This window comes from Harpia harpyja, chromosome 13 (genome assembly GCF_026419915.1).
Source record: "Harpia harpyja isolate bHarHar1 chromosome 13, bHarHar1 primary haplotype, whole genome shotgun sequence".
NCBI classification, from domain to species: Eukaryota; Metazoa; Chordata; class Aves; order Accipitriformes; family Accipitridae; genus Harpia; species Harpia harpyja.
The window spans coordinates 41384243-41407941 of NC_068952.1; the positions used below are offsets into that span (position 1 = coordinate 41384243).

Consider the following 23699-nt stretch of genomic DNA (forward strand, 5'->3'; position numbering starts at 1 on the left):
TGAGCAACGCCACACGATGGGAGAAAGTGCTTGAGACGAAGCAACTCGCCATTCATGTGGATGAAGGAAAACCAAGATTATCCAACAACCTGATCCCTCCCGGCCTCGCTTCTGCCCATCTTTGCCGCTGTTTTCGAACCAACAGTGTAATTAGCCACCGGTAATAAACCAGGGCTGCAACCCATGCGTACCTCCCGAGCAGCTCAGGGAGCACAAGCCAACCTGAGTCACCAGGTTTAAATTTAAATTTTTCTGGAGAACTTCCTGTTTATGGTTCTCCGGTTGGACCAATATAATTTTAGGTTGTTAACCCTTTCCAGCTCCTGTGGCAGGCCTGGCAACCGTGAATCACACTTCTTTTATAAACAAACACTCGTCTGGTGTATAATTACCCTTTCAATAACTGGGTGTGTGGTGCCTTACAGGAAGAAAGCAAAAAAAATAAGCATTTTTTCTTTGTGTTTTCCTCCATGGGTCAAATATAAACTAAAATGAGGCACCTCCCTTACTCTCGCAGGCACAGGCTGTCCCATCTGCAGCCAGGTGCCGTCACTCGATGTTTTTGGAAGTGATGGCATCAACCTATCTTGGTGGAAGGAGGAGAAAAAGATGTGGTCTCTACCCAGGGGAGTGAGTTACCCCAAGAAAAACCAGCTTGCACGACAAGCCATGGCGGCTGCTGGGCAATCTCCGGCAGCGTGGGAGCAAGCACAAGGTTCAAGCTGGAGCTAGGCTGGTTCCTAGCGGGAAAGCACAATTAAAAGGGCGATTAAAGCATTACCTGCGCACAACCTTTCCCTCTCCCTTGTCCGGCCAGCCCCGCCAAAGGGGGTTATTTAGAGAAGCAATCCCGACCGTCTTTGTCCACCGGCAAGCTGGGTTAAATCAAGGCAGTTCTGGTAATAAAAGATGCAGGGAAGGGGCAGGGCAAAGCCATTGGGTGCCACCGAGCTGGCAGCGCAGGCAGCAGCCGAGGGGAAGGCAGTGGGGAGCACAGGGGTCCCGTCCCGTCCTGTCCCCCATCTCTGCTGCACCACAGAGGGGAAGGGAAAAAAAAAAAATCCCAGTTACTTTCTTCCAAAACAAAAGAAAGTCACTGGAGCGCTTCACAACACTGCAAATACACTTTGAAGCAGTAAATATCTCTATTAGCATCAGTTGGCTAATTATGTCTGTCTCGGTAAAACCTCTAAAAAATAACCCTGTGCAAGTAATGTCTATTCACCAATTATTTTTTTTGTTGCTGCTATTTTACAATTTGAGATAATCTTCCTGGTTTCTGAATCTTTGCCTTTTAATATGGTTCAGGACGGCGGGGGGGGGAAGATGCATAAGCAGGAACAAAAGCAGTAAGGAAGAAATAAGATGAGAGGTATGGATCTTATCTGAGCTTTTAAAACAAATGGATACCCTGCACCTCAAAACGTGACAGCAAGCTGCTGCTGGCACCAAGAATTTTTGTCCCTCCATGAGTTGGCGTCCCAGTCTGCAAAATGGGGAGGGACATCGTGCGCCTGACACAGCAACGTTACAACCATTTGCTTAAAAATTAAGAGCCGTTGGGTGTTTTATTCTGTTTAGAAAATGTATGGTGGGCACAAGGCAAACAAGTTGGAGAGAAATAGGATCTTTCACTGCCATGGATTACCGGCGTAGCACGGTTATCACCGTTACCTTAAGAGCTGAGCACAGGTCTATATACACTGAAGGAAAACCAGAATCGGTGCATTTTTTTTTGATCTCTCATTTCTGCTGAGCGAGAGAAAGCTGGGGTTGTGTTTGGGGTGTGAAATCCCTTGAAATCCTGTTCCTGAAGAGCGCGAGCGCGCTGAGTCACAGCCGGAGCGTTCCCACCCCGGTCCCCCCCGCGCCGCAGGGCTGGGGGAGCATCCCGGCCCCTGGCCCCGACCGGCCACCCGCACCCCACCCGGGGAGGTCGCCAGGAGTTTGGGAAAGCAGTGGGGTTCAGCTGGGAGGAAGGAGGGCGAAGCACTGCAGGGAGAGGGTGGGAAGAGCTTAAAGTAGGAAAAAAAGTGTGGGTGGAGAGAATCCTGCAAGCTTCTACTCGGGGATGCTCAGGAACCCCAGGGAGGGGAAGGTGGGAGAAGCTGTGGCTAATTTTCTCTGAAGTTTCCCCAGCAATGTCATATATTTACTTGGCTTTTCCATGTGCAAACCCAGGGCCACACACCAAAGCAGCTAATTCTCCTCTGGATGCACAGGAGAGTTGCAAACAAACCTCGCAGGCAGGGGGGGAATACAGCTCAATGAGGTCTGCAGGGAGCTGGAGTTTAAAACATGTAGCTCCCCCTCCCACTCTCCGCCAGTCCCCTGAAACGAAGGCACGCAGGAATTGCCAGCGTGAATCAGACTAAATCATTGCTAATTTAGGGAGGCGATGGTCCTTTTGCCACGTTGGACCGAGCAGGACATCAAACCTTGGCACCATCCCCGGCCCGGAGCAGGCGGCGGGGAGGCTGGGAAGCCTGGCCAGCGTTCGGAGCGTGCGCAGGGGATAAATAATCAGTGGATGCAACCCTTTCCCCCGTAGCACCTTTCATCTGAACATCGCTTTGCAACCCCTAATCAGGCCCCAGAAGACCCCGTGCAGATAAGCAAGGGATAAGCACAAAGCATTTTCACCCACAGCTGATAAGCCGCTGCCCCTGGGGATGCTGAGCCACTTGCTGCCGAACCAGGGGCTGGGGAGGGAAGGATGGATGGACAGACGGACAAGCAGCACTTGAGGGAAAGGGCAGGGAGAACTGAGGCTGGGGCAATGTGCTCGCTTACACCGCATTCTGGAGGTTAATTACCCAGACACTTAGGAAAAGTGACACCAAGTCTCTGGCGACCGTGCACCATCAAAATCAGTATTTCTGCCACAGGCAGTGGTGGATGTGGGCAGTGTTTGCCAGGGACCTGCAGGTCTCGGTGCGGTATGAACTGGTGGTAACGACCGGTTTTTATCGGTAACACCACTACCGTCAGACTGCCAACTAAATTCATGTTTTGTGAAAAGTGCCCGCTTCCCGTGGAAAGTTTCAGGGCTTTTTTTTTTTTTTTTGCATCGAAACCCCAAGCACCAGCAAGCCAGCGCAGCCTGGACTTCTGCCAGAGCTTTTCACTCTTTGAATTGTCACCAAAAATCTCAATTCTTTCACCGGAAAGAAACCTCTCTCTCTGTGTGCAGCCAGGAGGATGACACCCAGCCTCCCGCGCTGTGAGAGGTGACCTCAACCCACTGAAGCCAGTCTTCCCAAAGATTTTGGCACGTGGCATGCCGAGGGCTTCTACAAAACCATCCATTTATACTTGATCCAGCCAAAAACTGGCCCTAAGCTACCCCAGAAACTCCCCCTGCAACAGTCTGGGGCCCTTCCCCAAGCCCTGCTCTGCGTGGTGGCGAGTCCTTCCCTTCACCTGGGCTGTGCCAAGCTCCTGCTTTGGAAGAGGACTCGGCTCGAGGTGTAATTGCAGCCAGGAGACCTGCTCTGTTCATGGGACTAGCTGCTACCCAGGAGAGATCAAAGCGCTCCTGCAAACAACAACAGGAAAGTTGGGAGCATCCAAGGAAGGATGTGAACAAGGAAGGACGCGAACGTGGAGGTAGTAACTTTCACTTTCTCATTGCCATTATCAAGTGAATTTGAGCGAGCATCTCCACGGCTGGAGGGTGCTTCTCCTCCCCATGCCGTGCCTTCTGCACTCAGGGAAGCATCGTTACAAGACGTCACTGTTAGGAAAGGAGCTTTCCATGGTGTGATACGGGAAAGCCAGGGCACCCTGGAAATTCAAGGGCAGCTGCAACCACCATCAGTAGCTGCTGAAGCAGGAGTAATTATCTCATTAGTGTTCCTGAGTCCTAACAAGTGCTGAAGACAGCCTGCACAGGACCCGAGGAGAGGCAACATGGCAAAGGCTGGCAGGACGCGTGGTGCTACGCACGTGCACGCCAAGAACACCGACCCTGGGCACCTGGACCACGGGTCTCACGACTTTGGGCTTCCTAAAAATCATCAAAAGCTGCAAATCCGTGGCCGCGTGGGCTGCCCCAGAGCCAGGGGGGGATCCCAGCCCTGCCCAGGTGAGAAAGGCACAAAGGCAGACGCGGGTTAGGCATTAATCTCGAGCATCGTTCCGGATGCCTCGCTGTACTACATCGTGTCCATGGAAACTGCATGCACCGTCCCACCCCACTCCCCCCGCCTCGCAGGAACTCATAGCAACCGCTCCAAACACAGCGCGAAGGCAAAAAAAGGAAAAAATTATTCAAACGGATCACAAACAGCTTATGTCGAGGGAGACTCTGCGCCAAATTCTGGTTTGGGTTTTCTCTTCAGTGGAGACAAGAGGGGAGGTCACGGGGTGGCGAGAGGCAGGGAGAGGAGCGATGCAGGGATACGGTCCCTCGGAAATAAATGCATCCAACTCCACAGGCGTGCGCTCCCACCTGCGTTTCAACCCCGTCCCTATGAACTTGCAGGCATTAAGCCACCAATGGATGTCAGGGTGAGCCCCTGCAGCAGGGGAGAAGGCAAAAAGAAGATGTAAACGTCCATTTTATGCTGGTTTAGGTCAGGCCGGGGAACAAGGCACCTTCCTCAACTTCGGCAGCAGAGGTGTGCCCGCAGACGGCGAGCTCTTCGGAGCAGGGGCTGCTCGTATCTCTGCATCTTGCACAGAGCCAAGCGCGGTGTCAGTGTTAAGCAAATCAAAAATAATGTCAGAATCTACTCTCCCACCCATTCCAAGATGAGCATGAAAAAAATAATGATATTTTACTCACCCATCAAAAGAAAATTACTCACGCCAGGCGCGTGGGCGAGCAGAATTTTGCAAGGCTGTTTTAGGCCCTGACTATGCTACAAAAATATCCATTTTAAGCATGGTTGTGAAACACGGTTGTGGCTCAACTATAACACTGTTTTTTAGCTACCTGTACAAAGAAGGCGGAAAAAATAATAATTAAGAAATAACCATGTGCTAATCGCACTCCGAGGACCACGCCGGGCGCTGCGATCCCCCACCACGGCAGAGGACGCGGTGCACAGCTCTCGCCGGCTGCTCCACCCCGGGAGATGCGGCGTCCAGCCGAGGTGCCGGCGCTGCCCGCCTTGCAGAGGGCACGCCAGCGTTTCGGTTTCGCTGCGATAATACCTTTGGGATGTGCAAACCGCCTTGCACGGGTGCTACACGCGGCAGCGCTGTGCAGGGAGGTGTTTGGGAGCTGCGCGCGCCTCGCTCACCGCTTTGGTATCCAGTTGCTTCATCCAATCTAATTTTATCCCGCGCTCATCTTCAAATCCCAGTATCGTTGAAACCCGGAGAGAAGGGGGAGCGTTGCCATTGACCACAACAGGACTGCGATTTGGGCTCCGAAAAACATCAATATTGATTCACTGGAAAGAAAACAGCGCCTTGGTCTGTGTTTGCATTGCACCTGCCCAACGTGGCCACAGCACAGCTCCAAAACACGGAAAACAAAATGAATAACCAACAAACCTACTCTTACGCTACAACCCAGCTATGCCTGCCACCTCCCCGTACTCTCCTCTTCCTTTGCTAGCAGGCATAAATCCATCCAGCCAACCGTCCTTTCTGAGACAAGCAGCTCTTCTTCTTCACCTGCATCCCCAAATATTTCAGAAAACACATTTATATTAACTCTGGATTGCATCCGATAAAGATGTGGGGAGTTAAATATCGCACAACCATACAGTTCCACTCCCAACTTTAAATCGATGCCAACTCCTTAGTCCACTTAGCGAGAGCTCCCTGCCAAGAGGCATATGGTTTAGCAGTCCGGCAACGGCAACCCCCCATGCAGACCAATAATACGCTGCAGTGCAACAAGAAAACACGTGCTTCACACTGCCTCACTATCAACATTTGCTTAACATATTTTTTCTCCCAGTAAATACCAGCTGTTGCAGCGGTGCCGAGAGGCAGCACTCGGATATCGAGCTGTCACACTACTAAAACCCCCTTCCCGTTTGTAAAGTCACCTGCAGGAGCTGGGAAACCAAAAGAGGAGGTATTTGGGAGTCTGGTTATGAGCTGCAACAACATTTGGTTTTACGCGGTTTCACGACCCTTAAAAACCCTTTAGATGGTCACAAATCAGATGCTTCCAGCAATTGAGGGTGATGATACAGTAAAAGCCATCACTTCATTTCTCTTTATTTTATTAGAAGGAGCGATGGCCAAGGTAATTGCTGGAGTATTTTCCCCTCTCTCTTCCAAAACACATGGCTGCAGGTGAGCGGTGAGGAAGAGGGGGATGCAGACACATTCAAGAGACTCGAGTCCGCGGCGTAAAGCCTAAAGGAAGCCACCAAGCTCCACCGAGATTTAGAAAACATCTCATCTGTCCATGCAAGGCTGTTGCCCAAAACAAGCCTACTCCTGCTCTAAATAAAGCTTAGCCTACAAAGACAGCACTGCCTAGTTGCCTAGGTGCAGGAGTCGGGATTTTGGGGGTTTAATCCAGCCTCTGTCACCAGTGGGTTACTCTTTGGTCTCTGGAGCAAAGTTTTCCTGTGCTGGTACAACGGGCATTGCCGTGTTCCCAGTCTCGATGCAGCACAGAGAGCCCCGAGCCGTCGAGCACTCGCAAATAGCGAGGGAAAGCAAAGGATTAACCACGCACAATTCAACAAGGCATCTACCATCCTGCTTGCAAACAGCGTCTTTGCCGGTTAATCTCTAGGGATCTCTCACAGGCCTTTGCAAAAAATTAATTAAGGTAACGAGCGTACAGAAGCAAAACTGGAGGCAGAGTTACGTGCCGCTTCCCCGGCATGATCTGCAGGACAGAGCTGAGGATGAAGCTCCATCCTCTTGATCGGCCGCAACAGCTGACCCCTGCAAAAAGGGGTTTTAATCAACACTGCCCCGGGTCTAATGGTGCCCATTGCCGGAGAGGGACACACACACAAACTAAGCAAACACGCTCTGCTACACAAATGAACCTCCCGCCCCGCCGGCCTGGAACAAAGCTCGCTCCCTCCGTGGAGACGGCAGAGCAGCAGCATCGGGGATGGACATGTTTTACTCTGACATTTGAGGAGCAGGGCACGACCCCGGCACAATCGGTTCCCCCCCGGCCCGGCACGCATGCCGGCATTTGTTACCGCTGCCCGCTGCCGGCGGGAGCGTAACCCCTCACTGTGGCGGGGAGGCGGACGTCACGCCGAACCCGTCCCTGCCAGCCGGGCGCTGAACTCCGGCCCCCCCCGTGAATAGGGCGATTCATCCGGGGCGGGCGTCTGCGTGAATTATCAGCCAGGAGGGTTGGCAGGGCCGGCTGGCCAAACTGAGAGCGATTGTGTCTCTGACACGCCGCCGAAGCCCCGCGGGGTCCGAGCCCCTCGCGTTCGCGCGTAAGCGGAGCCACGACACGCCGAAGGACTGACGCTGCTGGAGAAGAAAGAGGAGACTCAGATTTCAGCGGAGTCCCCCCCCCTCCTTCTGGCAATGACCTTTTATTCCTCCCCAGCAAAAAGCGAAAACACCCGATCTCCCACCAAAAGCCACGTGGATTGTAAGGAAGCCACCAGACGCCATAAGCTACGGTCCCCCGACGAGGTCCTTGGAAGCAGCGTGGCCAGACGGACGCTGGAAAGTGTAGAGGTGAAGCATTGCCGCTCTGCACCCAAATTATTCCTCATCCATCATGTGAAGGGAATACTTATCTCTTATGTTTTTGGCTCTGCAGCTCCTCCCAGACCAGGAGAGCGGAGCAGGTCTCTTCCACTGGCTGGAGCTTTCTGAAAGCGGCCCCCGGGCCATGCCGCCCACAGAGCTCACAAGGGCAGCCCAGGCAAAAGGCGGCTCTGAGACCCTCGTTAACCAGCGTTGTCTATAATCATGGCTGCTCTGAGATGAGTAAAGCAGAACAAAAATGAACCTGGTGGATAAGTGTGTATTTTTAACCAAAAGGCCCCATTTTAATAGGTACCCATGTGCGCGTCATTATATTGTTGAAATATGTTTCCAGACCACAACTTCCCCTGCTCCCAACTCTAAAAATCTTCAATTTTCACCATGTGCCTGCCCTGGCAAACTCAACCTGAGCCCGCCAGGCAAGGGGAAGGCCTTTTTCTCCTTAGAGCAGCACATCCTTCACCTCTCATAACGGCGCTGGCTCTACACGACTATCCGGGATGAGAAATCGCGTGCGGCAGTGAAGATTAATTTCTAATATAATCAGTTTAAATAAGTGGTGGGGAGACGCACAGAAGCAGCATGCCAAAGGCACGGGGGTATGCGAACCGAGCCCTTCGCGAGTCTGATTCAAACACACGTAGGAATACTTTTTTTTTTTTTTTTTAACAAAAAAGCTTTACTTTAATGGAGTCGAAGGCAGTTTTACAGCGTTTCAGACTCACAGACCCGCCGGGGACCTTTCGGGGACCCCCCGCCTCCCCACAGCAGCGCCTGGGCATGGGGCAGCGAGCCCGGCTGCGGGGAGGTGGGAGGGCAGGGGGGGGTCAAGGGGCTTGGCCCCTGCTCCCCATTACCCAGGAAGGGGGCCAGACCCACCACAGCCTGGGGAGACATGGGTGAGAAGCCCCCCGGGTGCACAGCCCTTAGACACCCATATACCGCATGTGTGCCTGCGGACACAGCTTCGGGGCAGCTACACCGGGGGCAAGCCCGGCCAGCACCAAGGCCAAGCCTGGCCAGCACTGAGGCCTGCTCAGGGCCAGCACCGGGGCCAAGCCCAGCCAGCACCGGGGCCTGCTCCGCGCCAGCACTGGGGCCAGCACCGGGCCCGCTTTTGGCCTGCTCCGGGGCCAAGCCCGGCCAGCACCGGGGCCAAGCCGGGCCAGCACTGGGGCCCGCTCAGGGCCAGTACCGGGGCCAAACCCGGCCAGCACCGGGGCCCGCTCAGGGCCAGCACCGGGGCCCGCTCAGGGCCAGCACCGGGGTCCCCGCCGGACCAGCACCGGGGCCCGCTCTGGGCCAGCACCGGGGTCCCCGCCGGACCAGCACCGGGGCCCGCTCTGGGCCAGCACTGGGGTCCCCGCCGGCCCAGCACCGGGGCCCGCTCAGGGCCAGCACCGGGGCCCCCCTAGGCCGCCAGCCGCGGCAGCGCCCGCGGTGAGAAGCCGGGGCCTGTCGGGCCGAGCCGAGCCCCGGGGATGATGGCGAGCCGCAGGCCGGGCCCGGGGGCTGGGGGTCCCGCGGCGGCGGACCGCATCGGATCGGATCCCGGCACGGCCGGGCCGGGCCCGGGGGTCCCGCACTCACCAGCTCATGGTCCCCCGCTGCCCCGCGCCGCTCCCGGAAGTGCCGCCGCCTTCACCCCGCCCCTTCCGGTAGCGCCGCCAGAGGGAGGGAGGCGCGGGGAGCGTTAACCCGCCGCGTGCCGCGCCGGGGGTGACGTCGGGGAGGGGGCGTGACGTCACGGGGCAGGGTAGAGGGGCCCGGAGCTGCCTCCGGAGGGGGAAACCGGCGAGAAAACGCTTCAAATCCGTCTGTTTCGGTGCAAACCCCGGGAACGGGTGGAATAAAACCACCGCGGCCCGCCCCAAACCGGGGAGAACCGGGGGGTGGGCGAGGGGTGCTGGGGAGCACCCTCGGGTGGGCGAGGGCGCGGGGAGGGGGTGGCCGGGAGCATCCCGGGGGGGGGCGAGGGGGAGGGATGCCCAGGAGCACCCTAGGGTGGGCGAAGGTGCGGGGTGGGCGGGGGCACCCGTGGGGTGGGCGAGGAGTGCTGGGGAGCACCCTGGGGTGGGCGAGGGCACCCGTGGGGTGGGCGAGGAGTGCTGGGGAGCACCCTGGGGTGGGCGAGGGCACCCGTGGGGTGGGCGAGGGCACCCTGGGGTGGGCGAGGGCATGGGGAGGGACAGGGCTGCCCCAGCCGAGGAGGTCCAAGGGGAGGGCAGCAGGGATGCGTGGCACGTTTGGAAGGCCGGGAGCACCCAGTTTTGGGGAGAAACTCCCCCCCAAACCCAGCTCCGGGAGGCTGGGTGGGGGCAGGTGGGGCCGCGAAGGCGTTTTGGCGACCAAAAAAACGTCCCTGTCCTCAGCAGCGTCCCCGGCAGCCACCATCAGCCACCGCCAGCCGTGACTCTGGGGGTGGTGGGATGAAGCGAAATCCCCCCCCCCCGAGCTCTGGGTGCCCTCGGAACCCCGTTGCCAACCCCGGGGTGATGTCCCGGCTGGTGGGGGGGGGAACGGGCTCGGCCCCGGTGACACCGGGCTGGTGACGGCACGTGCCACCACACGGGGCTGAGGGGAGGAGGCCCGGGATGGACGCCAGGGGTGGCTTTATCAATTAGCAGGTGGAGGTAAACAGGGCGGTAATTACAGCCAGGGAGGATGATGCTAAACTGGGAAGGTGTTACCGACACCGATGAGGACAGAGGATTAGCCGAAAAGGAGTGCGGGGTAAGGGGGGGGGGGGGGGGCAGACCTGGGTGGGTAACCAGCGGGACGGTGCCCAGGGTGGCACGGACCCCAAGCACCGATTTTGTGCCGGGATGGGGAGAAGGAGCCGGGGTCGGCAGCGGCAGGGCGGTGGAGAAGGGAGGTTGCAAGGCGTCGTGGTGACGCGGTGGAAAAGAACCAATTTTGGGGCGCTGATGGGGTGTCAGAGCAAACCCCGAGGGGAGGCAGCCAGGAGGACCCTGCCGCACCCCCGGGAGGAAGAGGAAGGATGGAGCAAGGCTGGTGCCAGGAAAGGTTTGCCGGTGGTTCCCGCTTGCCCGCTGCTGCTCCTGGATGCCGTCTCCACCGCGATGCCCCGCGCCGGCACCTCCGGGCGCAGGGAACGCGGCAAGGAAGGACCGGAGGCAGAGCTGGGACAAGGGGGTCCCGGCATCTGGGCGTCCCGATGGCCACGGGACTCAGGGAGCATTTTCCATGGAGGCTCTGCCCCGCGTGTCGCCCTGGCCCCGGGCATGTGCCGGGGGGCTGCAGGGGGGTGAGTCTGGGCCCTTCCTCTGAAACGCTCTGCCGAGAGCGGAGGTTGGAGCTGCAGCCCTGGGCGGGGATGGGGAGGAAGGGGGGGGACACGGATCCATACGGTGCCGGCACGGGGCGGGAGACGAGGGTCGGGGTGATCCAGAAACCATCCAGACCTTCTGCAGAAGATGTCTCCCGCCGGGGCAGCAGGAGAGGCCGAGCTGGTGGCCGGAGGCTGAGAAGACCAGGGAAGGATCCCACCAACATCTGTGGCGTCAAGATCTACCAGCTGCAAACCAGGAGCTTCTGGGTGCGGGTCCTCGTCGCTCCCGACCCCGGGGATGGAGTCTCGGCTCTTGGTGTTCCTCCTCAGAAGCAAATCCCATCCCGCGGAGAGCTCTTGGGTTTCAACAACAGCTTGCAAAACCCCGAAGACCCTCGGCAGAGAGGAGCGAGGTGTTGGTGGCCTCCTCGGGAACCCGGAGCCACCGTCGAGAAGGGAAAGGCAGCAAGTTGTGTTGAGCTGGTACGTGACTGGCAAGCCCTTCCCTCCTCCCCAGAACACAGATAGCCCAGAACAGGGATGGAAAGTGCCGTGTTTCCGTAGCAACCAACATTTTCGTGCAAGGTGCTGCACGCACTCCACGCGTTTTGCCACCCAAGGGTGCTCCTCACCTTCCTGCTCCGCGCGGGGGGGGGGGGTCCTGCCCGGTGGGATGCCTGTGCCCGGGTGGCAGAGCGGGTCCCCAGCCCGGCACTGGGGCCACGATGCCCTGTTGATGCCTGGTGGGCTCCTTCCCTCCTCCTCCTCGCCCGCAGCGAAGGAGCCCAAAGTGTTGAAGCAACGTTGGGTGGCTCCTCGCCGTAGCGCGGTGATGCCGGCGTGGCATCTCCCAGCAGCCTTTGCCGTGCCACCACCTGCCCGTGACCAGCATCTCCAACGTCTTCCAGCACGAGCCACCAGTGGAGACGGGCATCACCACCACCACAACAGCAGCCTCGGACCGTGCTGGGGGCCGTGGCGGCTCTCCCCGCACCATCGGCCGTGTCCATGGCAGCTCCGGCTCCTGCCCATCCACCTTGGCTTGTCCGAGCCGCGCAAGGGGACATCGCGGGGACCAGCGGCTCCAAAACCAACAGGCAGCCCCCGATCGCTGCGGGACCTCCGAGATGCTCGGAGCACCGAGGGAAGGGCAGCCCCGGCTCATCCTGACCCCACGCCGCGGACGGCAGCCCCCACTGCCCTTCCTGCCCTGCGCCTGATCCGGCAGCGGCTCCGACCTCATCTTAATGGTCACCGAAGGCTCAACCACGCGGGAATCCACTCGGGGACGCAGGAGCCCACCCGGTGCAGTGCCCGTGGGCTCCAAAGCCGGTTCCGCCAACACCACGAGATGCCGTCCCTGGCTGGGCCAGGCGTGCCCTGAGTCACCGGGCAGCCGCCCCGGGCACCGTCTGCCCCGGGGGTTCTCCCCAAAATTAAAGCCTCTCTGAGCCACGGAGCTCAGCGAAACCCCAGGGACGGGCAGAGCTGCCCTGGCCTGGCAGGAGCAGCAGCTCCTCCGGGCCCGGCTGCGGATGCAAATCAAAAGGCAGGAAATTTGACGGCGGTGCCGGTACCTCCGCACCCCGGGAACGCCGAGAAAGACCGCGGTGCCAGTGCCGGCCACCAGCACTGTCGGCAAGCCTTGGGAAAAGGGGAAGCTTGCGGGATGCTCAACCGCTCCGGTCGTGCTCCAGCCCAGCAGAGCCGGACCCGCGTGGACCGAGGGACCCCCCCCAGACCCCCCAGCATCCTCCAGCCTTCACCTCCAGCACCATCCCAGCTCCAGGAGAGCCAGGGCTCCAGCCCCATCGCTGGGGAAGGATTTAACCATCACAGGCCACCACCCGTGCGCCCACTCCAAATATCCAAGCGCTTCGTCCTGCTCCTTCTCCCACCCGTCCCTCGTGCCCATACAAGCGCTGGCTCTGAAACCCAGTGGGTTATTTTTAACCCAAGCGACCCAGCCCAGTAAAAATCCCCTCTCCGCTCTGTACCTGGGGCGATTTGGCCGGCGAAAGGCGCGGGGGCATTACCGGCTGAAGCGGCACGATCCTCTTTCGCCCACCGTTATCCGACAGATGCGACCCGGCGAAAGCTGCCGGCAAAATGGTGACGGGGTCAAGGCGGCGGCGACGGCACGAGCGGGGAAAAATAAGACGCGAGGTCAAGGGCAAACCAAGGACGCGGTGGTTTTGGGGGGAACTTCAGGGTGCACCCCGTCCCAGTGCGGCCGGGAAAATTGGGGGGACGCGAGGACGGAGCCGGTCGCCTTCGGGGTCACCCAGCGTCCTGGCCAGCTGGTCTCGCCACGCCGTCCTGCGAACAGAACTGAAGGAGAGGGGGGGCTGAGAAAAGGTTGGGTTATTTTTTAAAAAATCATACCAAAAAAAAAAAAATTTTTTTTTTCAGAAAATACAACACTAGAAAAAAATGTACAAACAGGTTTCAAAGACGCTTGTAAAGAGGCACAGCGCCCACCGTCCTACACATTTCAAGCCATTTTAACATCCCCCTTACATATTAGAGAGTTCTTTTTTTTTTCCAAACCAATATAGATCTTTTTTAAGCAAGATAAAATAAAGATATTTACTACAGATTTTGATTGTCAGCAAACACAATATATTTACTGCATTAGCATTTGCTCACAGTGCAAATGGTACAACAATACATCAGTTCAATATTTCTGATTTTTTCCCTTAAAAATGCTGTATGCATTAACTATCATATTTGCATTACAACATGACAAATGAGCAAATGAAATGTGTGTGAAAATTATCACCTTTTCACAATATCAAGCATAATTTTTTTTTAACCTTAGTATAAGGTACTATAAATCCAAGAAATAAAAACATCCACAAAATATATTACATCTGGTATGATTTTTTTTTTTCTCTAAGTACTCAACTTTATACAAAAGTCTTTCAAAAAATATCATTCCCTTAGGTTTGTGTGGTTAAACCTGATTGTGGTTTTTTTTGTTCCTTTCGGTTCACATAAATTAGACTGCATTCTTTCTCTTCTCTTTATTTTTTGTACGTTTTTAATGTTTTTTTTCACATGCAGACATCAAACCTGGATAGCACGACCTTTTGGCAACAAAGATTTTTTTTTTAAGTCATTATTATTTTTGCTTAGTTTAGCTTAAATGTCTGAGCACAGTTTTATTAAAACAAAAGAAGAAAAAAATCAGAGCAGTCATGCAATGACATGCACATACCAGAAGGAGAAAGAAAAAAAAAATAAAATAGAGGACTAATTGATTTTTCTCCTCCGTAGTTGGTTGGTTGTTTTAAAGTGACCAAATAAAATAAAATAAAAATATCTCACATTATAAAAAGTATTCAGCAAAATACTGGGGTTTTTTCTGCATTTCTGTAAAGAATTTCCCTTCTGCTGAAAAAAAAAAAAAAAAAGAAAAGAAAAAGAAAAAAAAAAAAAACAAACCCAAAAGCTGCTGCCGGGACATCGCTCCCCGCCGCCGCCGCCGCCCCCCGAAGTTACGGGGGACCCGCAGAGCCGCCCCCCCCCTCCCCTTGCCCCGCCAGCCCGGCCTGGGGGGGCCCGAGCCCGCTTACCTCCGCCGTGGGGAACCGGTGCTTGGGGGGGGGGGGGGGAAACTACGGGGGGGAGGCACAAGGGGTCGGATCCAGGCCCAGCGAGGCAGAGAGGAGCCGGATCGGCTCCATCCCTCCATCCCCACCCCGATGGACCGGATCCAGGCGAACCCAGTTCCTTAGGGAACCGGGCGGGTGGGATCCAGGAGGGCCCGATCCTGAGCAGCCCAGCCCTTGGGAAAGCGGGTGGGTGGGATCCGGGAGGGCCCGATCCTGAGCAACCCAGCCTTTTGGGTCGGATCCGGCTAGCTGGGATCCAGATCAGCCGGGATCCCGGGGATCTGTAACCCGGACAGCCCCGATCCGGGCCAAACTGGGTGCGGGCAGGCTGGACCCGGGAGATGCGGGATCCGGGCAAACTGGAGCCGGGAGAGCCGGATCCGGGTAATCCGGGTCTGGGCAATCCGGGTACGGGCAACCGGGATCCGGGCAATGCGGGGGTAATCCGGGTGCAGGCAGCAGGGAGCCGGGTCCGGGCAAGGAAGGGTGCGGGCACCCAGGACCCGGGCAGCGCAGGTCCAGGCAGTGCGGGTACAGGCAGCCGGGATCCGGGCGGTGCGGGCAATCCGGTGCGGGCAGCCCAGGTCCGGGCAATCCAGGTGCGGGCAGCCCGGGTGCGGGCAATCCCGGTGTGGGCAGCCCGGGTGCGGGCAATCCGGGCGCAGGCAATCCGGGCGCGGGCAATCCGGGTGCGGGCAGCCTGGATCCAGGTGATGCGGGTGCCGTTGATCCAAGTGCAGGCAGGATCCGGGTGCGGGCAGCCTGGAGCCGGTCAATCCAGGTGCGGGCAGAGTGGACCCGTGCAGCGAAGCCCCCGGTATCCTGAACCCGGGTGGGGGGGTGAGGCTACCCCAGGGTCCCCCCACCGGGAGCCATGCGGTGCGGAGGGCAGGGGAGGAGAGGGGGTGTCACCGCGCCGCCCCCCGTGGTCCCTCAAGCGCACGTGGTGACGGCGGGGGCGAGGGCGACGGGGGGCGAGGTGGCGGCGGCGGCGGCGGCGGCGGCGGGGGGCGCGGCGGGGGGCTGCCCGGCCGAACCCTTCTCGGCCTTCTTCTCCTTCTGCTTGAGGTGGATCTTGGCGTGCCGCTTGCGCTCGTCGGAGCGGGCGAACTTGCGGCCGCAGAACTCGCAGGCGAAGGGTTTCTCGCCGGTGTGGGTGCGGATGTGGGTGGTGAGGTGGTCGCTGCGGCTGAAGCTCCGCATGCAGATGCGGCACTGGAAGGGCTTGTGGCCCGTGTGGATGCGGAGGTGGCGGGTGAGCTCGTCGGAGCGGGAGAAGCGACGGTCGCAACCCTCGGCGGGGCAGGCGTGGGGCCGCTCGTGGAGCGGCGTCTTGCTGGGCCGGTTGGGATACTTGCGGGGTCGGATGGGCTTGAGGGTGAGGGGCGGCTGCGGCAGCCCCCCGAAACCCGGGTGGATCTGCTTGTCCTTGAAGGCCTTGATGGTCTCCAGCGGGGTGATGGGGGGCGGGTTGACGCGGATGGGGTCCAAGCTCTGGAAGGGTTTGTGCTCCGTGATGGTGCCCATGTCGTTGGGGTGGTGGTAGAGGTTATAGTCTGGGATCATGGGGAAGAGGTTGCTGTCCAAGGCGGGCTTGGCCGCCTGGTAATCCTGGGGGGAGTAGGTGAGGCCGGGGTTGCTCTGGGGGTCGTGGAAGGAGACGGGCTCCGGGTAGAGGTCACTGCAGGAGGAGTAGGGCGGCAGCGCGGGGTACATCTGGTCCACCTCGCCCTGCGGCGGCCCCATGCTGCCCGCCGAGCTCTGCGTGCTGGTGAGCGCGCCCGAGGACGGCGGTACCCCCAGGATGCCCGCGCTCATCAGGCTGATGATGTTGTCCTGGCACCAGTTGGAGGGCGAGTCGAAAGCGAATTTCCCCAGGTAGGTGACAGTCTTGTTGCCCGGGGCGGGTTGAAAAGTCCCCGAATAAGAGGACAGTTCCTGACCGGCCTTTTCGTTCGCTAAGCCAATGTCCATAACATTATCTGCAAAGAGCCAGAGAAGCGGGGCAGGGTGAGCCGGGAGGGCCGCGCCGCCCCGGGGAGAGCGGGGGGGGGGGGCCACCGGGGATGCACCGGGGATGCTCCGGACCCCCCCCGCCCCGCTCCCTCCTATCCCTCGCTTCTTCCAACACCCCCCCGCCCCCCAAACTCCGCTCCCCGCGTACTGCGGCGCTGGCTGCCGAGGGTCCCGGCCACGGGGGGGCCGGGCTGCCGCCCCCGCGGGAAGCGGCCCCCGGGCTGCCCCGGGTGGGGAGGGGGGGGGACACGGGAGACACACCACCGCCGCCCCGCAGGTGGGGCCGGGGGAAGGAGGTACCTGCGGCTACAGGTAGGCTTCCTCCCCGTCCAGCCCCCGGCAGCGCTGGGCACTCCGCGGAGCCGGCTGCGGCCGCCGACGCCGTTACCGACTCGCCGCCTTCCCTGCGCCGAGCCCCGGCGAGGAGAAACGGGGAGGGAAGGGGGGGTTGGGGGGGGGGGTGGGTTTAGCCCGGCGAAGCTCCGGGTGGGAGCGGGGACACGCGGGGAGCCCCCCCCCCCGCGCTCACCTGTGCCCCCCGTGTGTGTGTCCCGTGTCCCCCGTTCCTCCGTGTCCTCCCCCCCATCATAAACCCGGCGCTCCGGGAAAGTCGGCGCCGCGTCCCGGGGAGCCCACGCCGCCGCCGCTGCGGGGTTTTGGGGGGGGGGGCGGCTGCCACGGCCACACGCGTCCGCGGTGCCTCCGCACCCCCGCGGATCCCGGCGGGGGCGGGCGGGCGGGTGGCCCCTCCGTGCCACGGGGGGCCCGGCCGTTTTCCGACACCCCCCCACCACCACCCCCTTTCCTCCCCTCCCTCTCCGCGTTCCTCCTTCCCCACGGAGCCCGGCCGCCGTCCCCGTACCTGCGGCGGCGGCGGCTCGGCAGCAGCGCTCGGCGGAGCCCTGCAGCGATCGCGCGGAGACACGGCGAGGAAAGGGGTGGGTGGGTGCGGGGGGGGGGGACGCTCCCCAGCCCCAGCTCTTCCCTTCCCTCCGAGGCTCCATGACACCCTACCCACAGCGTCCTCCTCCTCGCCCCACCGGCTCCCCCCCCCCCCACCTCCTCCCCTTCTCCCCATTTTCCTCCCACCACCAACCCCCCCCCCCCAACCTTACCTGCAGCCATCTGGTTGTAGTGAGCCACCGAGTCGCTGCTGCTGGAGAAGATATTCAAAGAGTTGGGGATCTCCTCTGGGTACAGATTGTCAGGCAATTGGTTCATCAAAGTGTTCATGGTCCCCGGTAGCTTCTCCAGTAGTTTGCCTGTCATAGCACTGGAGGAAAAGGCTGGTTCAACGTGGCTCCGAGCTCAGCTCCCGAGGAAACAACATCCGAGTGGCAAATCCGTGCGAGGGAAATCATGCAAGAGAAAAAGTTGGGGCGGGGGCGGCGGGGGGGGGGGGGAGGGGGGCGGCGAGGAGGAGGAGGGGGGGGGGGGGAGCCGGGGGTGGCCGCGGAGGAGGGGGTGCGGGGAGTGGGGGGGGGGTGCGGTCCTCCGTGGGTCCCTGGTGGTGTTTCCTCGAGGGGGAGGGGGCGATCTGGCTGGCAGATGTGGTTGTAGAAGCGGGTGGGAGGATTTAACCCCTCCTCTCGTTCGCTCGCTCCCGCTCCCCGTCCCCGTCCCCGTCCCCGTCCCCGCTCCCTCCCGCGCTCGGCTCCGCTCGCAGGTTCCCTCGCTGCCGCCCGACTGCTCCGCCGGGGACTCCGCAGCCCATTTATCCGGGCGGCGGGAGCGCTCCGTGACGTAGCTGCCCATATATGGACAGACAAAGCCGAGCCGAGGCCGAGACGTCACAATGGAAGCTCCGCACAATGGAACATTAGAAAGCAGGAAGCGGGGCCGGCCGCGCGCGGGGACGGGCAACGGGGAGAGCGGCACCGGGCACCGGGCACCCTGCACCGGGAACAGGGCACCGGGCACCGGGCACCACCCTGCACCGGCCATCCCGCACCGGGCACCGGGCACCCTGCACCGGGAACCGGGCACCGGGCATCCCGCACCGGGCACCGGGCACCCTGCACCGGGCATCCCGCACCGGGCACCCTGCGGGGGTCTCCCCCCTCCGCACTCGCACCCCACCCGCCGAGCCATGCCGTGCCCCCCGCGGAGGGCAGGTGGCGGCGGCTCCCCCCCCCCAACCCGGGCATAAGCGGGGGCAGCCCACCCCTGCCGTGCCTGTCCCCGCGTCCTCCCCCGGGGATGCCCAGAGACAGGCCCTTACCTGGAGATTTTACCCCCCCCCACACACTCCTCCGTTCCCTGGAGAGCAGGAGGGAGGGGGGGAAACCGGCCACAAACCCCATCCCGCAGCCCAGGAGAAGCGGGATGGGAGATGTGCGGGGCAAACAGGAGTTCGGGGAGTTTGGTGGGCTCAGCGGGGAAGGCTCTGGAGCGGCAGAAGCCGAAAATTCCTTCCCTAGCTAGTGACGACAGGGGAGATGGCTCCGCACCGAGCTGTCCCCCTCCCCACGGCCCGGGTCCCATGGAGAACAGTGCTTTGAATACTTTAAAACAGGTAACACTTGTTGGTCGCCTGTGATTTTAACCTCACCTCCCCCCTTTAAAAGTTTGGCACTTCCAAGGCGTCAGTAATTAGGTGGTTTCGTGCTAAGTGTGCCAACTGATGCTATCTTTAAAACCCTCCGAGTTATATAGCAAATGTATGGAAAAATGCTGTGTTGCAATAGCTCCACTTACCCAATTCCTGCAGGGCCGGCTTTGCAATGGGAGTGAAATCCGTGCTACGGGAGTGCTGCAGCTGGAGGGGACCGGGCACTGGCTGCCGGCTGCGGGGGGGGGGGGGGGGAGTCCGGGTGGGGGGAGGCACTGGGGAGGAGGGTGCCGGTGCTGGGAGGCCCCGGGATTTTGGCCCTGCAATGCCAGCAGCCTCTCGGTTTGGGGGGGGGGTGGGGGGGATGCTGCGGTGCAGGGGGTGGGGGGGGGAAGCATGTACCGGGAATGGGGGTCAGCGAGACCCCACGGTGGCCTCTTTGTGAGTGGGGGGGGGGTGTGTGTGTGGGGGTGACCCGTGTGCTCTACCCACTCCAGGCCCCCCCCCTCCACTGCAGCCCCCCCCATCCATTGCATCGTCACCCATCCACCTCAGCACCCCTCTTTCATCGGAAGCCCCCTCCATCCTTCGCAAACCCCCCCCCATCCCTCGCAGCCCCCCTCCATCCCTTCCACCCTTATCCCCCCCCCATCCTTTGCCCGCCCCCCCCCCCTTTCTTTTACCACCCCCCCCCCCCCTTGGGGCCCAAGCCCACCCTCCCACCCCGGGGGAGCGCGGCTGCAGAAGCGGCTGCGGGGGGTGGGTGCGGGGGGGGTGGTGGGTGCGGGAGGCGGCGGCGGGTGACGAGGGGGGGGGGAAAGCGGGACGGCGGCGGGCGGGCAGCCGAGGGGAAGAACCATACAAGGTCTGGATCCGGCCCCGCCTCCGCTGCCTTCTTTGGCGGCCGGTTCCGGTGCCCCCGGCGCTGGGGAGGTGCGGGGCGGGTGCGCAGCGCCGGGCGGCGGGGCGAGGAGGAGGAGGAGGAGGAGGAGGAGGACGGCGACGACGACGACGACGACGGGGGACCCCACTGCCTTCCCCCCTCCCCTTTCTTCCCACCCGTTTTTTTGGTTTTTTTTTTTTTTTTTCCCCCATCAGCGCATTCCCACGGGTGGAGGGAGCCCGGCTGCATCGGCGGGGTTGGGGATGCTGCGGGTTCCCCCCCACACCCCACCGCTGCGTGCTCGGCTCCCACGGGCACCCAGATCAGAGCAGCCCCCCCCCCCCAAAAAAAAACCCCACGAGCTGCCCCTCCTCAACCATCAAGCGTGTTTGGCAACACCATCACCACCACCGCTTCTCTCCAGTTCCTCCAGACTTTATACTGGAGGGGGTGAGGGTTTGCTCGGCCTTACTGGCAGGCACCGGCGAGGCTTGCGTTGGGAATTGCTGTGCCGGAGCAAGAAGGCACTGGTCCAGCTCCTCACCCCACGACAGAGCAACCCGGCATCCCCACGGATGCCAGGCTGCCCAGCCCCACTTTTGGCTCCCACTGACCCGGGTGGGTATCTGCCCCCCGCGCCGTGGGCGGAGGGGTGACGATGCCACGGGCGTGTGAACGTGAACCCGTACCCCACCTCGCTCTCCCCGATCGGCACCTGCTCCCCACAGGGAACGCAGCCATCCCCCCGCCGAACCTGGGCAGCTGGGGCTGTGGGTGCAGAGATAACACCCCAGCCCCTCGCGGCAGGGTTTAAGCTCGATTCAAAGCTCCTGAGTCATAAGGGCCTGGTTTACACAAGGAGCTGGGCTAGGAGGGAGGCATGCCGCTAAACCCAGCCTGTGAGAACGGCCTAATCCCGCACAGACACCGTCTCAGTTACTAATAGTGGTTTGATGCCAATTGATGGGGAACGGCCTTAAGCCAAAATAAACCGAGGCGGCCTTAGACTGGCATGAAAACGGCCGCGTGGGGGTTGGTCTGGCTTAGTTACAGCTCAGCTTAATGGGTCGGAGCGTCCTGAGCAGAGTAGTTTACCCAAAGGGAGAAAAAAAAAAAAAAAATCTCACCTGGGATGCTCTGAATGGTTTTAAATTACAGCCCGGTCTGGATGGAGGCTGCAGCTGAGAGCTTTCACTTATTTTGATCATCCCACACGCCTGTCTCTTAGGCCATGCAAACCCCATCCCGATCAGGGTGTTTCAGTAACGTAAATAATCATTGCTGGCATCAGTGATTTCACAGCATGGATCCATGTGCACGAAATGCTGCCGGCCCTTCCTCAAAGACGATGCAGAGCGTCCCACAAGACCACTACCCCTGCATTTCAAAAGCTCGTCATGTTAATAAAGCAAGGAAGGCAGAGCTGGCCGAGCCTCCAGCTTGGCCCCTGAACCAACTGCCTCGTTAACCCCAGAGATAATGGGAAGAGTAATGCCATGACACCCAGGCAGCACGGGTGAGCCCGACCTCCTCTGCCCCTGGCACCCGTCTCTGACCCCCTGCACCTCATCTCTCCCCACCCGCCTGTGCAGAGGTTGGGACAAGCCCTGACATTATTTAATAGTGTCCCAGCTGGGTTCGGTCCCCATAATACCCACACCAAGAAAGTGCTGGCAGCTTCCCCTGAGCAAGGAAGCAAACACAGCCACCCGTGCCAGTGCCGAGACCCCCCCCCAGCTCCCGCTGCCCCCCCCCCCAGCCCCTGGTCCTCCCTATGCGATGCCGAGAGCGATTGCACCTATCCCCGTGCACGGTGTGCAAAAACCCCACCGGCACCCCGGGGGGCTCAGGGCTGTGTCCCTCTGGGTGCTGTCAGCTGATGGGTGATTTCTCCCCGCTCCTCTCGGTCTTGTGACCGGGCTCTGCCGCCCTCCGGGTGATTCATGTGCCGTGAGCCCTGCAGGTGCACCAGGCTGTGCCACGGCCGGGGCGAGAGGCCACGCTGCACACGGGCTCTCCGGGGACCGCCGGGGCTTTTAAAAGGGGAACTATTCAGTTTTTTTTCACCTAATTAATGACAGCATAAATGTACTTATAGGGAGGAGAACATGAGCCTGGTTTTCACGCCTTGTGGCGAGGCACATGGGATGCTTGTCCGCATTAACGTCATGCCTAAACCTTGCTGGTGGTCTTGAGCCGAGAGCTGAGCTCGGACAGAGCCGAGCCTTGGAGGCTGAGGGACACGACGAGGTGCTCGTCACCATCCTGCTGTGCAGTTCAGTGTCTTGGGAGCTCCGGGAGGCTCTGCACAGTGCATGGCTGTGGCTTTCGGGCTCTGGGGACCCACCGTGGTGGGTGTCTCTGGTCCTGGATTACAGAGGATGCTCAGACATGAAGCTTGAGGCACTTACATGGAGGCTTTCCTCCCCAGCCCCTTGGATTTGCTGTAGATGTAGATCTGGGGTTGGTAAGGTCACAGAGTCGTAAACAGAGTGTAGCTGGTGGGGACCTGAAAGGTCACCTACCTCCTACCCCCGGGCATGACTGTACTGGGGCCATATGCGTAGGCGGCTGCTTGGATGGACGACAACACGAGCTCTTCTCAGGCAGCTTGGAGAAGGGGAACAAATAAACCCCAAATCTTTCAGCCACCCGAACCGCGAGGTGGGTGTCGCAGAGGTATCTGATGAAGCCGCCGTCGTTTCTCAGAGCTGCAAGTGTTTTGTTTGCAAGCGGTGAGGCTGCACGGGCGGGATGCGGTGTTTCGGGGGTGTCAGCTCCCTCTGCCAAACACCAGCTGCCCAGATGTGGCAGATGCTGCATCGGCAGCAATTTATTCTCTGGACAACCCATGGCCTTGGACGTGAGGAGACGCTCAGCACCGGCAGGGATGGGATTCAGGGTAATCTGTAATTTCTGGAGGAGGAGAGATTTTCTCCGCTGCTGTTGGGCGTGGGAAATCCTCATTTCAGGCCAAACTCTGGCTTGGGAGAACTCCAGCCAGGAGAAACTGCTGGGCAGCCTTCCTGATCCCGGACCAACACCCTCCCGGCACGGCCTGCGTCCTTCCACAACACCGTCACCCGCCTCACCTAGGTTTTCCTGATTTGCCTGTGAAAATTACACACCCTCCTCCTCCGGAAATATTCAGAAACACTTGCACTGAAATATGCATGGCAAAGGAGACGGACATCTCCCTCCTCCCTCCTCTTTGGGGGGGTGCCGGGGGGGGGGGAGAGAGGAAGGGATCCATGGGCAGAACTTGCTGCCCTGGGGTCTTGCTGCCAACGGGTCGGTCCCAAAAGGCAGGTCCCCATGTGCCAAACCCCGGGGGGGCTGGTGGGGGGCCAGCCAGGCAGCGGGGTACTGCGGGAGCACCGTGGGTGGCTGCGGGAGGCCCTTTCCTGCCTCAGTTTCCCCTGTGGCAAGAGAGAGAGATCAGCCCTGCCTCACCCTGTGCAGCAGCAGTATGAAAAGCTTGGGGGGGGGGGGGGGGGCAAAAAACCCTTTGGAGCAGACAGGAGCTGCAAACCCACCCTGCTGAACCTGGGGCAGCGGGGCAGCCCGGGGCACCCTGCGCAGGAAAATGGGTGCTGGGTGGCCGGGGCTGGTCCCTGAAGGTGGCAGCACTGGGAGCCGGCTGGAGGGCAGGGAAGCACCCACAGCAGCATC

The 23699-nt window shown here is 60.2% G+C and overlaps 2 protein-coding genes across 8 annotated transcripts in view; both read right to left on the reverse strand.

The window, feature by feature from the left end:
• The window catches only part of BIN3 (bridging integrator 3), a 47352-nt gene extending 34373 nt beyond the window's left edge, over positions 1-12979 (reverse strand). For 3 of the 5 annotated variants that reach the window (XM_052805208.1, XM_052805207.1, XM_052805206.1), the window contains exon 1: positions 9259-9532. Coding sequence is in view for 1 of the 5 variants with exons in the window: in XM_052805204.1 (XP_052661164.1) it covers positions 9259-9266 (8 nt within the window). In the remaining 4 variants the exon portion in view is untranslated. Of the gene's footprint in view, positions 1-9258; positions 9572-12957 lie in introns of those variants that run through there. The other 2 variants (XM_052805205.1, XM_052805204.1) reach the window with 2 other exon arrangements.
• Positions 12980-13127: 148 nt separating this feature from the next.
• EGR3 (early growth response 3) lies at positions 13128-17986 on the reverse strand. 3 transcript variants are annotated; one of them, XR_008237861.1, is made up of 3 exons: positions 17709-17986; positions 14539-16559; positions 13128-13291 (listed from the first exon to the last, which is right to left on the reverse strand). XR_008237861.1 is itself a non-coding variant. In XM_052805193.1 (2 exons), exons 1-2 carry the CDS (start codon positions 17860-17862, stop codon positions 15511-15513), a joined length of 1203 nt encoding a protein of 400 aa, XP_052661153.1. In that variant the 5' UTR covers positions 17863-17986; the 3' UTR covers positions 13560-15510. The 3 variants fall into 3 exon arrangements, 2 of the variants coding, with proteins under 2 accessions (XP_052661153.1, XP_052661155.1); XM_052805193.1 differs by lacking the exon at positions 13128-13291 and having other exon boundaries at positions 13560-16559; XM_052805195.1 differs by lacking the exons at positions 13128-13291; positions 17709-17986 and adding an exon at positions 16894-17008 and having other exon boundaries at positions 13560-16559.
• Between the last annotated feature and the right edge of the window lie 5713 nt (positions 17987-23699).

What these genes read in the sequence shown, in the direction of transcription:
- EGR3 (XM_052805193.1), bottom strand. Translation starts at nt 17,862, where the DNA reads ATGACAGGCAAACTACTGGAGAAGCTACCGGGGACCATGAACACTTTG. An exon ending in CTACAACCAGATGGCTGCAG is followed by an intron (nt 16,560 to 17,708) that starts GTAAGGTTGGGG and finishes GGCTCTTTGCAG; the next exon opens with ATAATGTTATGGACATTGGC.